This window comes from Patella vulgata, chromosome 4 (genome assembly GCF_932274485.2).
Source record: "Patella vulgata chromosome 4, xgPatVulg1.2, whole genome shotgun sequence".
Lineage (NCBI taxonomy): Eukaryota > Metazoa > Mollusca > Gastropoda > Patellidae > Patella > Patella vulgata.
In genome coordinates, this window is record NC_065882.2 from 73,062,417 (window position 1) to 73,080,056 (window position 17,640).

Sequence of the window (17,640 nt, forward strand, 5' to 3'; positions counted from 1 at the left end):
ATTTCCATAATTAACTTGTGCTTATGGGAGGAAACCGGAGAAATCCCACGAGGTAAAGCAGGAGATCACAATCCTTGTTTGTGTTGAGAGTGGACATTAAACCATATTTTTCTCTCTCTGTGGAGTGGTCACATGAAATTATGACTGACCGGCTGCTGGACGAACAGATGAATGGGACTACAATAGTGGCCAAATTAAAAGGTGGGGAAAGAAAAACACCCTGACGAATGAGAAGCAATTAGTCCTAAAGTTATATGGTTGTACTTAAAACATCTATTGTTAATATGGCTGTACTTTCAACATCTATTGTTAAGTCAGTCAAAAGTTCCAGCTCACACAATAACATGGTAAAAAAAACATCATGGAGTTGTTTTTTTTTCCCAGTGATTTACAAGGTTATGTGTATGTGTACGATGTCCTATGTCACTATGAGGACATAATGTACATATAGTATTTCAATACTGAATCAGCTTTCAATTTGCAAAGTGCATAAAGCTTACACACTTGTGCAAGCCAACAAAATACAGTTGTCTTTGATATTCCATGTCTTGGCGTAAGGCATTCGACATTGTCAAAGTGTTGGTATACATTTTTTCAAACAGAACCTATAGATCTATACCTTTTAGCACCTTTTTAAAATATGTTTTGGGTTTGTCTTGCCAACTGATATTTTGTCAGAACAATCTAGAACAAAGCCAACTAATCTTTGCAAAACATGCTGTAAATAAAGCATGATATTTTATCCGTTTTTTTTTTTAAAAATTGCATTACTTATTACATGAACACATCACAAATTGAAAAGACCATTTTTGTAAACCAAGGAAAACTATGAAAAAAATCCAACTTCTACTCAACCTATTTTATCAAACTTGGCATCAAATTGAAGCTTACATTCGGTAGAACATTTCTACGGGACAAAATGGTAATTATATGAAATAGATTTTATTTCACACCAATTTACATAATGACCTATGAATTTTTTTGATTTTCAGGAATTTTGGCATTATTGGCACCCTGAAAAAACACTCCTGTAATTCTATGGAGCACTAGCGTCGCAATTTGCATGCCAATTAATTCCGATCAGGCAAGACTGCGAATCTTTCAGTTTTATGACGAAAATTGACCATTTTTAAGCTGATTTCAAAATTTAATATCTTTAAAACCACCAGAGATATGTGCTCAAACTATGACTTGAATTGCAGCTTCAGATGTCTACTTAACGATCATACCAAATTTATGTGGAACAGAGTTTGAAAAATAATATAAAATTAATTGTGAAGTTACGATAGGTTAGACACGGCAACGCCCTTAATGACACAAGCTGAATTCAATATGGAACCAGAATGCTTATATGCAAGCGAGAAACCAACAACATTAAAATCTTTTAATGTGTACCTCAATCCAAGAATCCACTAAAGCATCTTGATACGGTGTAAAATGCCAATCATTAATAATAATATGAAATGAAATAGGGTTTAAGGTCCTACTGTTCTGCTCCTACTGGGCTAATGAATACAATAATACACCACGCATACTAATAATAAAACAAATTTACAATAAAAACATTAATCAATATGAGCATTATGAATCATCAATAATTAAAACACATACCCTCCTACCTACTAATTATACAACCTTTTTATTTATTTCTGTTGATACATGCTTGATAGTGACTTATAAAATCTTGTTGAAACGTCGCAGTGTAATAAACCACAGTAATTGATATCCATAAATAGTGTTTTATTTGATTATGTTCCATCTACTAAAGCCATTCAACAAATACAACCTTTTTATACAGTCACCATGCAGCGTCTTCTGAACAGACTCTACTCAATAAATAAACTGACCATTTATCCCACTATCGACCTGATCAATATCTATAGCCTCCAAACAAATCATTTCAACTTAATTAGCTTTTAAAGCAAATTATTGGGTATTTATAACACCTAATTAATGTCAATAATCTCCAATCCAGTGAGTATTAACTATTCAAAGCTGAATAATTCCCTCCTCTTGTCATATCAAGCCTTCAAGTCATCTGGGGATATATTCGATCCAAAATTTGACATTTTTGTCCGGTACCTTTTCTTCCTCATAAGGTCACTTTCGAATTGCTGCACGTAGAAGGTACAAGGTATAAGAAAGAAAAAGGCACTAAAAAAATCTTAGAAATAAGGTTGAGGATAAAAATGTACAAAGAATAAATAGTGTAGGTACATGCAGGAAGAAAATAAAGACCATTGGTCTTATGGGGTTAACAGTCAAACAATATGCTCATCCATTTTCATCCTAACAGTTTTCAGAATTTATAGTCATATTCTGCCTTTTTTTTTCAATGCAAAAGGGAGAAAATAAACCTCTGCTGGAAATAAACAAAACAAACTATATGGACGCCTATGATATATTTTAAACTCCATAATTAAAGTACCAATGTGCCATTTGCATTTGTGGCTAAAATATAAAGTTTCTCGTGGCTTAATTCACGCTAAGATGTACTCAGATTGATTATTTAACATTTAATTAAGAAAACCAAATCATAATACTAATGCTAGATAATGTCCAGACTTGGATTTAACAAAATGGTGGCAGGCTTATTGCATAAATCAATGAAATATCAATTCCACAGATGTCTGTAATTACTGAACGGAATTGAACGATTATTAGACTGATATTAAAGAATAAGTTTTAAGAATATTGTTTGTAATTTGCAAGTGATTCCTATTGCTTAAAGTGGAACATCAGAACTTTAAAATCAAAATCAAATATAGAAAAATTGGTAAAAAAAAAAAATCAAAAAAAATCAAGCCTAGGTATTCTTCGGTAGCCAATCATTTCTATTCTCCTCCCAAAAAAATTTATCGATCGACAAACTAATCACATGACATAAGGTTGATGAAGCAGTTGAATTATTAAACAATTTGAGACTAGAACGTGATGTCGTAAATAGACTATTCTAGGAATCGGGTTAATGACTAACCATTTCTGTCCTGTAAACTCCACCACCTTTACAATAGTTTCTTCACCTAATTAAACTTCTTCACACAATAACGCCAGAGTTTAAACATACCTTAAGGTCATTACGCGAGAAGTTTAGGTCATTAGGTCTAAAACAGTCAGGGACTATGTGATAAATTGCTGTGCAATAAAATCAATCATTGAATTAGCCAAAGAAACAGAGTGTCTTGGCAAAGCAAACAAGCGAAGAATTTCTTTTCATAGGTATTCACATCTTCAATCAAGTTCGAAACTGTGAAAGAAAAAACACCCTATAAGATAATTTCAGCTTGTGTTATACTTCTGAAGTATTATTAGACATTACTGTTCGAGCCATATTCAAAATTGTAGAAAACTCAAAAAATTTGTTTCCATTGACAACCGAAATAATAATTTGGTGAATAGATAGTGAGCGAGATGGTCCAAGAACACTGCACTAAGAACAATAATTTAATTAAAGTCCCTGATTGTTATTAGAGCGTTTTGAATTTTGTGAAAACTAAAATATTATAAAAGTTGAATCTCTAAAAAGAATATGGTTAAATTTCGTTTAACATCCTACTGTTCTCTTCCGACTGGGTTAATGAAGATGGAGGTATTTACAAAGATCGAACAAATTCAAAATTAGTCAACATTGGGCATCCACTACGGACGATATACATGTATAGGATATAGTAAATATGAGTCAGTGCCACCTGGACTTTTGCCGAAATCTTTGAACAGGCCCCTTTTTTAATTTATCTGCCTGAATTCAAGCCAGAAGTATATCCACAATTGATATTATAGTTTTGTTTTATTAATTAAAAGTTAAAAACCAGTAATCAATTTGAATGTTTTAGTATGGTTTAAACAGTGAAAATTATCATCAGTAACTTTAATACACCACTTGGCATGTTTTTATATCCTGAATATTGAACTTTGAATTACATGTACAATATGAGATACGCCCATTAGTCACATTTAGATTATATTTCATACATGTTGATAAACACTGCAAAAAGAAATGAATGATATGGAGTTTAACATCCTAGTCCTACTGTTCTGCACTGAAGACGGCATATGCCATACAGTGTGCTATAAAGACAAATTTTGCCCGGACACTCGCACTACGGCCTACTCCTACTTTGAATTCAAACTGCCAAGGGTTTGTGGACCTTGGGTTTTTTTTTTATCCCTTTCAAACAACTAGACACTATCCTGCACAACTGACAAAGTTAAACAATGCCGAAAGTATTGACAAACACTGCAAAAAGAAATAATCACATCTTGCCAAGCAAAAATCAGAAATCAGTGATTTTTTCTTAGTGATGCAAAGTAAAAATAGTTTTTAATGAAATACATTTCACAACTAGTTATTTTTGATGTATCTGACAAAATGACAGGTACCGTTCAACTTATACATGACATTTTTAACTTCTTGCCTCAAATTTAATTAAAAATATCAATAACAACATCGACAAACAAAAGAAAAAATTAGCGCTGGACACCAGAGGAATGGCGTCTTAACAAAACCAGAATTTGTGCCAGATACTGTAATATCCAGACTTGGACTATTGTACACGTATTTCTTGACCAAGTGATCTAATAGCCCAAGTAGAGGTAAATAACCCACTTTTTTTTTACCTATTATTATCTGTTTCTTTATGTACATCCATATTTCTGTTGTTAAGTCAAACAACTTGCATCCTCTGTACCACGAATACTTAACTGACTAAATATGTGTATAAGGATATAATCCTGTGATTTAATTTCCTGGTGAGATAAGATTACGAGATGAAACACGTTACACCTAGTTTTTACATCATTAATCTAATCATTAGTCAATATACGACGCTCGACAAATAGATAGACCGGCATATAAACTTGTCAATCTCGGCTTAAACTCGACAGTCAACAACCCTTTTAAAGTCTCATTGCATCATTTCAGTGGTAAAGGGAATCACTTGTAAACCACAATATTGTGAAAGATGAATCTCTAATAGGATTATCCTTCTAATCAAGGCTTAAACTCGGAAGTCAAAACACAAGGGAGACAGGGTTTAATGTCATACTTTTCCGGGGGGTGTGGGGGCGGGGGGGGGGGGGGGGTGATGGCCGAATAAACCCACCGCTAAGGACCCCTATGCGCAAGCAAATTTTTAAAATAAAAATGAACCATATGTTAGTCCCGAAATGACCAAGTTTGCGTCGAGTGGACATTAAACTCTCCCTACTTTTCTGCATCAAATGTTCTAATGAATACAGGCATATGCAGACAGCGTGTGTTGAGGGAAGTTTGCCCACCCTTCATTTAATTCCAACTACCAAGGGTTCTTTATGTCCATGTACACAGGAACCTTGGTCAATCTGAATAATTTGACACTGCTATCTTAACTTTCCTAGATAAAGACTTGAAGTATTGAGTCAAATGGCATGGTTGAATTAGGGTCACCTGCTTAACATCGTGGGTTTCTCCTGAGTCCATGTTAGTCCAGAAATGACCTAGTTTGTTTTAAGTGGATTTTAACCCATTTCTCTCTCCCTCCATAGAAACGAGGAGAATGCTAGATCGGAGATGGTTCTGCACATATGACGTCATATGTGGGTTAGGGTAAGGGTTAGGACCTGCAGATTTCTTGAGATGTAAACAGGGCTAGTGCTAACCCTAACCCCGGGCCAAGGCTAAACCTTACCCTAACCCACAATCCACATATGACGTCATATGTGCAGGACTATCTCTGATTTAGCATTCGCCTAGAAACAATTTATAAGACAGTTTTTGTCTCTTTAAAGTTACAATTTCATATTTTTAAGTTATATTTTTAAAATGTATTAAAATAAAGCCCTAAAATAGATGGTATCTATAAACAGTCCTACCTTGTTAAAGAATAATCCTATTAATCCTTTAATTCACTATTGCCAGTTGAGAAATTGGCAAAAATTCAAACGTTTGAAGATAGCTATTCCATGGTGGGGTATAGGAAAAAGGGAGCTAATTGGGTTATTATTTCCGGTGTGAAGATTTTTAAGTGTGAGAAAGATCGTATAATAGTGAGTTGACAACCTATTGAGCAAAAGACATAAAAATAATTATGTTTTGACTTTCTTAGAAAATATGAAATTGTAACTTTAATCGAGGTAAACTGTGAACCTGATTGAACTGGGAGCAATGACTTGTTCAATTGCTTTATTAAAACTAAGCTGATTATCAACACGAATCATGTTTATGGTAAATGAATAAAGTTCCTGCTGTCTATATAAAACTCAATGACGTAAACCACATAAAATATTGTGTAAGAGTAAAATCTGCTTACTGCAGGTCTTTTTCTTCTGGCTTCAAATGTATGTATTGTTATTTAGACATTTATTAACATGGCAAGCCCACAACCAACTCTCTCTAGACCAATGGTTCTCAACCTTTTTTGCAAACGCCACACCTTGGAACACACAAAAAAAATAGCGGCACACCTGGCTAAATATATATGGAAAATCTTTGAATTTTGCAAACTAAAAACATGGCAAGTCATAGACGGCATACAACCATAGACACAGACTAGTCATAGACACATAGAATGACTCAAACTAAATAAAGAAAAACACTTACTTTATTGTAATGTTTCAAATTTCATCAGTCAATTGCAAATAGCTGGCTTCTTTAGTGAGAAAATTTCTTAGTGTAACATTCAAAATTTTGCGGTACACTTAGGAAGATTTTGTGGCACACCTGTGTTGAGAATCACTGCTCTAGACCATTGGATCGCTAGGATATTAAGCGGGTTAGATATGTCTGCCACATCTTCGATAAACGTTCAAATGTAAAATTGAGACTTTGTTTATTATTGCATCAATGGTACTTGACAATAAAGAGTATTTAGCACCATTTCTGGTCCAAACTTGAATAACTCATAACTGAGCTCAGAATAGAGTATTTTCACCGAAATTTTCAATATATTCATTTTCATTTTCAATTTTTAAACTATTATATCAAGAACTAACAACTCTATATATAATTCTTACATACATGTAATGCATCTTTAAATTTATAACACACTGCATTACAGATAATAACACCAGTTTAAATTTATAACACACTGCATTACAGATAATAACACCAGTTTAAATTTATAACACACTGCATTACAGAAAATAACACCAGTTTAAATTTAAAACACTATACATTACAGATAATTATAACACCAGTTTAAATTTACAACACTATACATTACAGATAATTGTAACATCAGTTTAAATTTACAACACTATACATTACAGATAATTGTAACATCAGTTTAAATTTAAAACACACTGCATTACAGATAATAACACACCAGTTTAAATTCATTACAGATATGAACACATTAGTATGATAATAAATAACAATAAATCAGATATTGTCTGAAAAATTTGTTATTTCAAATAAATGCATATTAAAGAATTAAATTTGGGTGAGGAGGTCAAAGTCCTAGTACTCTACTAATTAATTACATGTTCTAGTACCCAACTAATTAATTACATTTCAAGTCATAATTAACTACACATCCTAGTACCCTACTAATGAATTTCTAATCTTAGTACTTCAAGTCCTAGTTCTCTACTAATTAATTTCTAATCCTAGTACCCTACTAATTAATTACATTTCAAGTCTTAGTACCCTACTAATTAATTACATATCCTAGTACCCTACTAATTAACTACATTTCATGTACTAGTACCCTACTAATTAATTACATATCCTAGTACCTTACTAATTAGTTATACATCCTAGTACCCTACTAATGAATTTCAAGTCCTAGTACTCTACTAATTAATTACAAGTGCCAGTACCCTACTAATCAATTACACATCCTAGTACAGTACTAATGCATTTCAAGTTCTAGTTCCCTACTAATTAATTTCTAATCTTAGTACTTCAAGTCCTAGTTCTCTACTAATTAATTTCTAATCCTAGTACCCTACTAATTAATTACATTTCAAGTCTTAGTACCCTACTAATTAATTACATATCCTAGTACCCTACTAATTAACTACATTTCATGTACTAGTACCCTACTAATTAATTACATATCCTAGTACCTTACTAATTAGTTATACATCCTAGTACCCTACTAATGAATTTCAAGTCCTAGTACTCTACTAATTAATTACAAGTGCCAGTACCCTACTAATCAATTACACATCCTAGTACAGTACTAATGCATTTCAAGTTCTAGTTCCCTACTAATTAATTTCTAATCTTAGTACCTACTAATTAATTACAAGTGCTAGTACCCTACTAATTAATTTCGAGTCTTCAGTGCTTTAAATTGGATTCCCGGCAAATTGTACAACCATACCATCTGAACTACATATTTTCAAATTCATGCATCCTTCATAGTGAGTACTGTTTCGGCTTTCTTTCATTACTGCCAGAGATGGTTCAGAAGTCATCCAAATATCAAACAAACCCTAGTTAAAATATTGACACTTTTTTGACATGTTGAGAGATCAAACAATAATTAATTCATGTAAGAATTAAAAAAACTTATTTACATTCAGAAAACTCACTATAGATAGACTACACCATATTTACTAGTGACCCCTTTTTCGGCAGAAAAAGCATATTTGACACCCAAAAAAATAGTGCCAAAAATTAACTTTCTTCAATTATATCGAATCTTCGTTTTCATTTCTTTTTAAGTAAACAAGTGGACAAACTGGATAAATATGATCACCGAGCCCCTTCAAACACATTAAACAACATTCTTGGTCTGCCACATTAAATTCCATTTTTTTGGAGAAAAATATTATACAGTTTTAGTCTTTGCCCTTTAAATCAGTGCAAATGTAGTAAATTATTTCAGGAAATGAAAACATTGTTGTGAAGGCATGTTTCACTTATAATATTCACATGGCATTTACATTTTTAATTCCTAATAAAACTGGGACAGTGACAGCAGTCACTAATTTGAGTGACAGTGATAATTTGGACTTGGATTATAGAATTGAAAGATATTGGGTGGATGACAACAATCGAGTTTTCTGTCTTAAAGTCTCCTTGCGTCATTTTAGCGAGGTAGGAATCACTTGTAAAATGCAATATTGTCAAAGATAAATGTCTAAATTGGGGATTATGTCGACTTTGCAACACAAAGCAACTAGTTGCAGTCAGTTGCAAGAGTGCTTATGTCGATCATATCAGCAACTGAGGACAACTGGGAGCTACTGAATTCGGAGCGGAACTGGTAGCGATCACACTGAACACGTGACTGTTAATTTATTCATCACGTGATCAACAAAATGGCGAATCAATTAGAAGAAGCAACCCAAAGGCATGGTCAGTCTTGCTACAATTCTATTAGTATATTATTGTCGACATCAACAAAACTTGAAAAGTGGTGTCTTGTTCCCTTCCATTTGCTTATTTATAAAGTCATATGACACATGTCTCTTATCACGGGATGTTATTTTCATGGAAACGAGTTGACTCCAGTTGCAAGAACGCTCATGTCGATTGCAACTAGTTGCCACTAGTCGCAGCCAGTTGCAGAAAGTTGAACATGTGCAACTGACTGCAACTAGTTGCTTTGAGTTGTAAGAGGCGCTCAGGTCGACTTTTTTCAGTTGCATTCAGTTGCTTGCAGTTGCTGAAACGCCAGTTGCTTTCAGCTGCATGGTAGGCATAAGCATTCAGTTCAGTACTTACTGAGGAGTCTTCTAAAGCATTGAAGGATCTTGCTGTTGACAGCTAACTGGATACAATATAAGTTATCTTATGTGAACAATAGTAAAAAACTAAGATTGTTATGAAACTAAATTTTACATTAGCTAAGGAAAGACCCCATTTATAAACAAAAATGGAGTAATTAGCGTCACAAGTTATCAACATTGATCTTTGATGTGTTAATGGTGTTCCTTTGTTCCCCCATTCAATCTAACTATATACAACATATATCAATATTTCCAAATCTAGTCCATATTAATTGATAATTTTTGCGGCCATACAATAATTTGCGTCAAATGGCAACATAAGAAATGTCATAGTTGAGGACTAATTGTACATCAGATATTAATACATATTGGAGCCCGAGAATCAAAGCATGTAGTTTTATGATTATTGATTAATATATTACAAAATTGCGTAATAATAATCGCTAATGTGAAAAGACATCCTAAAATCCAATATAGAAATTTAGCTGATGAGTAATTTTGGTAATAAATAGTTAAATATATGGGCATCAATTAAATTTAAATATGTACACCCAAAATAACCCAACACAAGCACAAATCCATAATAATGCATCAATAGGTGAACCTTGTGCTCCAAGATTAATGAAAAAAAGTTTATTAACCTAATCCAAAATTATTACTCAATTACATATAAACGCAAAACCCCAAACCAAATCATTATAAAATATCCATCAATGAGATGAATTAAAATTGCTTCAAATACCACATATTGATGCGAAGGTAAAATATAACTATCAAATGAACCCTAAACTACCACTCGAATTCAATGGCTAAACATTCTTAAGATGAAGTATTTCTTACAAAAAAGTGCAATATAAATTGTTAGTTATGAGAACATCCAAAATATACTAGCAGTGGTATCAGATGTTCTAAAAGAAAAGCACCTGCTTTATGTATATCACTCATCACTACTAGTATAGCTTATAATAGCGACAGAGCTGACAAGAAAGATCACTTTTTTTTTCTTTTCTTTGGGGGTTAAAGTCCTACTTTTCTGCACCATGATGGGCATGCGCCATGCCGAAAAATATGAGGAAGTTCTGCCTAATTTTCATTGAATTCCAATGGGATTTGGGTTTTTCAGTCCATTCAAACACGAGACCTCTTGCTTAGAAATGAAATGGGGTTTAACGTCCTACTTTTCTGCACCGACTGGGATAATGAAGATGGGCAAGAATAGTACATGTATACATGTATGTAGTATGTATTACCAGTTAATATAGAAAACAAGATCAGTATGGCTGTATCTAAATGATCCACTACCAAACATTATGTTTATCATCCTTCCCACTAAACCAATCCATGGCCACTGTCCACAAATTGAAAGATGGCAAGTTTCAGCTTCTCCTAGATATTGTCTGTGATATTACTCTTGTGGAAGCAGATGTTAAAAGAACAAATAGGGCTGTATCTATTTACTGGGCAATATCAATAACAAAATCACTAGGGCTGTATCTCTGATTAATATACAAAACAATATCACTAGGGCTGTATCTATTGATGGGGAAGCCACAGAGGCTCACCGAGTAAGACGATGGCTTGCTAATCTGGAGGTCCTGTGTTCAATCCCTGTGTTGGCTGAAAAAGTTCATCAGAAGGCCTGGCAATTGACAACATATAGCCATTGGGATGGGATGAAAAAACGATGTCCTGTGTATACATTGGCGTACACGTAAAAGATCCCTTGGCAGTTGGAATTTGATACAAGAGGTGGCTGTAGCGTTTCCCTCATAGCACACTGTAATGCCCATCTTCAATAGCTCAGTCAGAGCAGAATAGTATGATGTTACACCTGATTTCATTTTATTTCATCTATTACTGGGCAATACACAAAACAAAATCACTATCCTTTACTAGGTAATATATAAAAACAGATAAAACATTAGAAGAGTGAAATACAGCAATAGATGTTTTAAAATATTTATTTTGGAACCGATCAATGTAAAACTACCCACATCACACAAACATCTTCTTCCAAAATCAATGCCGACATTATCAGTTATTCGATTGGTCAACGGAAACAATGTGTATTTAGATTCATGTTCTATTTATTGAGAGTTACCTTACCTGGATAAAACTACGCAAAACACCCGCATCTTCTTTCACAAATCAGGATAACATAACTCCAAAAATAATCATACAAAAGTAAATCCAGCACAAAAAAAAAATTGTTTTTAACTTGTATGCACAAAATTCAAAATCCAAAATTTAGCACTCCCCTGTTTTCTTGTTGACGCAATGTATCAGTCCCACAATGCAAATGCAGGAACATTCAAAAGGTGTCCTTGTATTGTTTCAAGGCGAATGTCAACAGAAGCCAACAACGAGTCAACATGCAGCGATTGGTTAAAAGATTTAAACGTCCGTGCCAACAAAGAGGGAAATTTATTAGAACCAATCGCTGAATGGAAAACTATTTGTATCATCTGTTTCAAAAAGCCAAGCTTATGATACAAAGGTGCCGATTTCAATTCGAGCGAACTTTAGAGCAAACATATCAACCAAAGCCTTCTGGTTCCAGGGGTTTGTGTTTATTTGTTAAGGACACGCAACAAAAGATTAAACAAACAGCACTTGCTGCTATATCCTTACTCTTCTTACAAGGTAAACAAGTCAACAAAAACATTAAAACTTGATAACATAGTTCTGAAGACAACAAGAGAGACCTAGTTCTGAAAACAATGAAAGAGACCATAGTTTGTTGAAATGAAATGACAAACTGGGATGATGATGAAGAGCATATGCCATACAGTGTGCTACGAGGATCATTTTGCCCAGACAAATTTTGCACTATGGCCGACTCTTATTTTTAATTCCAACGGTACAATTTTTAATTAAAAGTAACAATATTCCAAACCAGAGGCTAAGAAGGCAAATATCAACGGTTCTTGTATGTGCACGTCAATGTGTGAGAGAGAGAGAAATGGGGTTTAACGTCCACTCGACACAAACTAGGTCATTTCGGGACTAACATATGGTTTAATTTTATTTCAATAATTCGCTTGCGCGTAGGGGTCTTTAGCAGTGGGAGGAAACCGGAGGACCCGGAGAAAACCCACGAGGTTGGACAGGCGACCCTACTCCTTGTCACGTACAACCGGGGATTCGAAACCACGCCAGTCGACTCAAACGCCAATGTGTACACAGGATCTTGGGTACCTGTCTCATCACCTACATGTTGTCCCTTGCCAGGCCCTCCCATACTTTGATGAAATTAGTCGGATAACCTATTTTTGAAAACTACAGAGGGGACCAGAATTTGTAGAAATTTGTTTGACAAGACAACTGAACATGGTTTAGTATTTTGGTCATTAGTTTTAAGAATGAAATTACATTTATTTTGTTATACGTACTGGAAAAAGCACAAAAAGATCTTTTAACAGAATTAAAAGTCTGTTGACAAAATCTCAACAAAACTATAATACAATATACTTGCCAGTTTCTAAAAATGTGCTCATTCAGTGAATATTTTGGTAATGGAGACTTTTAGGGATTAACAGAATCTACAAGATTAGCCAAGCCAAGATTTAGAATGAGTTGCTTGTAATGGAATACTTTACAATTTATTGATTCATGATGACAAATAGTAGCAATACACACCCCAACCCTCTTTTGCATGGCATTTTATGTTGATTTTTTGGTTGTCTATAATTTAATAATCGTGTTTGAATTTACAGTGTCATATTTTGATGAGTTCTAACGATTTACAGGTGCATTAGGGAAATCACATACAAAAACGACGTCACAGTCTATACATTTCTTTGACCGGATGTATCTAAAAATCGAGATGGTCAAGTCCCTTCAAATGTTACCTTGTTTTGGCTTGTATATACATGTACCTATAGGATTGGCAATCGATACTGGTTTCAAGTATTGATAATCGTTGACCATCCACCAATCAATAATCAATAATATCTGAGAACTATTTACTAACAATTGTTTTGAAAACATTCATAATTTGTATATGAATTACAAGTTATATGTGAGTATATGTTATAATATCATTATTTATACAAGTAAAATTTGTTCCATTGATTTGACAATAAAATATTAACATTCCATACCAAAACCAAGCTGTCAAAACTATTCAACCTTATTTGGAAGACAGAACCGTCACACTCGACATATCATTGTCGTTTATGGCCATAAAAATAATAACCATAACCGTTTATTTCTCGTAGTTCTTGGTCAATATGAGATGTATATAATTAAGATTTAGAAACCAAGCAGACAAAAGAAATAAGAGTAAAAGAAGGGACACAAGTTTGAATGTTATGTGCAACTATTTGCTCTTATCATAAGCGGTGGACAGTTCTTCCCGATGGCGTTGAGCGTGAAAAACAAAATGTGTGTTTAATGACTTTTTGTATAATTACAGTTACCAAGCTAGATGCAAGCACAGCGTTGCAAATAATACTGTGAAACAGATTATCTTTTTATCTTTTATGGATTTCTTCTTACAAGTGGCTACCTACATGTATAATTGCGCGATTATCGACATTTTAAATCTGTATTGATCATAGACCTTCAAAACGCTTTACCGACGATTTTTGGAAATATTGATATTTTCTGTCGGCCCTATGTTCATGTATATATATATTTTTTTTATAAACAATATTTTATTTCATCTGAAAAAGGATTGGGGAACAGGTTAATCCTATGATGACTCCTCCCCAGATGTATGTACATGTATGTATGTTGAATACAAATATTTTATGGTGTTTAGATCTTTGTGGCTGCGTATATTGATGTCGAAGACTTTTACTGTACATTGTATAAAGCACTCATGTACTTATTTCAGCTAAAGCATGTCAAAACTCTCAACAATGTCTTATAAGGAAATCCCAACCAACACAACGCCATCATCCTCTGTAAATCCAAATCTTTGCGGCATTCCAAACTTTCAAGAGGATAATTCTAATATTTTGATCACACCTGCCAATATTAATATATAATATGGAATGTTGTTGACTTGTTACAAACGACAACATGAAGAACAGAATTCTTGAGAAAAGCTAACAACCCAGCCACAATAAGACAAATAATGTCCAATCAAGTAGTAAAGACCAGTAGAGAAACTTGTACACTATGTAAACGCAAGTCAACAAACAAAAGCTTATACAATGTGTCGTATTTTAAAGCTCGGATAGACGAGAAAGATCTAGAGTTTAATAGTACAGATGCACACAAATATTCCAATAATCAATTCTGAATATTATTTCAAGTCCGTTCAAACTGATTTTTTAGCATTCACTATGAACGTGCTACTGTTCTGCTCCTATACTGGGCTAATGAAGACGAGTATACACCATACCGAATGCTATGAGGGAAATTTTGTTCTGAGCAGCAGACTATGTCTACTCTTACATGTACATGTATATCAAATTCCAGCTCCCAAGGGATCTTTTATGTGCACGCCAATGTGTACACGGGACCTTGCTTTTCCATACCATCCAATCAACTAGACAGCTGTCCATGTCAGGCCCTCCGTCCTGTGACCACTTTCTGCTTATCTGGAAAGTTCACATAGCTAATAATACACTGGGACCTTACCAGGTAGGGGAAAAGGAAGTGGGGTTTAATGTCCTAATGTCCTATTATTTTTGTATCAGTAAGGCTAATGAAGAACGGCATACACAAGGCAGTGTGCTAGGAAGGACATTTTGATTAGACAGTATAACTTGAAGTTTTGAACATTGTTCTAGATTATGTATCAAAACAAATTCCAAAAATAAACAAAACTAACAAAATCAGAGGAATAGTGCCTAACACAGCCTGTACATATTTGCCTTTCTCAATACAAATTCTAACAAAAATACACAAAATGAACAAAACTTACACAAAATAACAAGCAGTAGCGGATCTAGAAGCTGTCAATAGGAGGGAGAGGGGGGCCAAATGTAGGGCTCCATCCACAATCCCATCCCACAATGAATATCAACAAAATACTGGCTATAACACTGAACCCCCCTCTCTTCCCCTTTAAATCTGTGTCTGATGACAAGCACCAAAGGAATCAAAGTCTGTATACAAGCCTGAAAATGTCTGTGACAGATATCTTAGACCCAATTATAAACACTTCCCTTTTTCAATACAAATTCTAAAAGCTAATTCGAGTAAGGTCACCTGTCCAACCTCGTGGGTTTTCTTCGGGTGCTCTGGTTTCCTTACACTGCTAAAGACCAGGACACAAAATCGAATTACTGAAACAAAATGGAACTATAAGTTAGTCCCAAAATGACACCTAGTTTGTGTCTAAGGACATTAAATCTCTCTCTCTCTCTCTCTCTCTCTCTAAAACCTACCTTTTACTTCTATTATCTGTGTCTATTACTACAGACCCTGCTCGTATTAATATACATCTAGATATATATATATTACAATTTACAACTCACATAATAAATAATCATGTATATATTAATAATATCTAGCTATATTAGCCGAGTGCTGTAGGTAAAAATCAATAACCTATCATAAAAACTGTATGATCAAATTACAAACAATACCTACATGTATAGCTCGGTTTCATACATAATAATATTCTATCTTATCTATGTAATGTTTACTACCTGCACGTCATGTCAAATAATGTTAAGATAAACTTTTATCATGTATTCACTGCATGTGTGTATATATGAGAGAGAGAGAGAGAGAGAGAGAGAGAGAAGAGAGAGAGAGAGAGAGAGAGAGACATGGGGTTTAAAGTCCACTCCACACAAACTAGGTCATTTCGGGACTAACATATGGTTTAATTTTATTTCAATTATTCATTTGCGCGTAGGTGTCTTTAGCATTGAAACCGGAGGACCTGGAGAAAACCCACGAGGTTGGACAGGCGACCCTACTCCTTGTCACATACAACCGGGGAATCGAAACCACGCCAGTTGACTCAATGACAGACCTTATGATACAGCGTTCACATGCTAACCATTCGGCCATCCAACCCCGCCCTTCTTATGAGACAAAAAGACAAATCCTTCAGATCATAAAATAAGACAAGTCCTTCTGGCATTACAATAAGACAAGTCCTTCAGATAATACAACAAGATAGGACAATAATCCTTCAGATGGGACAATAAGACAATTCCTTCAAAAGAGATCACAAGATCAATCAGCAATTTATAAAGATCTATCAGTGGAATGAATAATAAAATAGAGGTAAATTCGGAATCAATATTGAAAATGTATGTTGAAAACACAACCGTTTCTATTAGTCAAAGTTATTTAAAATATCATGAAACATTTAAAAAATACAGATCTACCATCAACGTATATAAATATTTTACCTATTAATCAAAATACTAAAATATTTACGACAAAACCAGTTCATCCTTAACTAGTTCATATATATGAACCATATAATATGTATTATATTCTTTCATTTAAAAATAGAAGCGATCATCAAAGAGAAGGATCAGTTACAGTATTAAAACCTGAACATTATTTAACTATTAATCTCAGATTAGACTTGCCATAAATTCACACATTGAAATAAATTCAGGAAATGTTTAAGTGAAATAATCTTTTATCTTGAACAGTTTTTTTTCTCATGAGGTTAAGTTATAAGTATTTCATGAAATAAAATGTGGTTTGATGTCCTACTTTTCTGCACTACTTTTCTGTGCCATGAGGGAAATTTTAACGAACAGTGGAACTACAAATCCCAACTGTCAAGGGTTCTTTACGTGCGCGTCAATGTGTATATGGGACCTCGGTTTTCCGTCCCATCCGAACGAGACTGTTACTTGTCAGGACAATAAGATGATTCCTTCAGATGGGACATTAAAACAAGGCTTTGTAATGATACAATAAGACAAGTCTTTCTGATGGGACAAAAAGACAAAAACTTCAGATGGGACAAAAAGACAAATCCTTCTGATTGGACAATAAGACAAGTCCTTCTGATAGGACAAAAAGACAAAAACTTCAGATGGGACAAAA

General features: G+C 34.0%; 1 protein-coding gene across 4 annotated transcripts in view; it reads right to left on the bottom strand.

Annotated features, from left to right (window-relative positions):
* The window catches only part of LOC126819769 (rho guanine nucleotide exchange factor 28), a 237,406-nt gene that overhangs the window by 169,526 nt on the left and 50,240 nt on the right, over window positions 1–17,640 (bottom strand). Inside the window, exon 1 of one of the 4 annotated variants that reach the window (XM_050547976.2) lies at window positions 11,767–12,105. The exons of the other annotated variants lie outside the window; for them this stretch is intronic. Within the exon in view, the coding sequence (XP_050403933.2) occupies window positions 11,767–11,795 (29 nt within the window). The 5' untranslated portion in view covers window positions 11,796–12,105. Of the gene's footprint in view, window positions 1–11,766; window positions 12,106–17,640 lie in introns of those variants that run through there. 4 annotated transcript variants of the gene reach the window in all.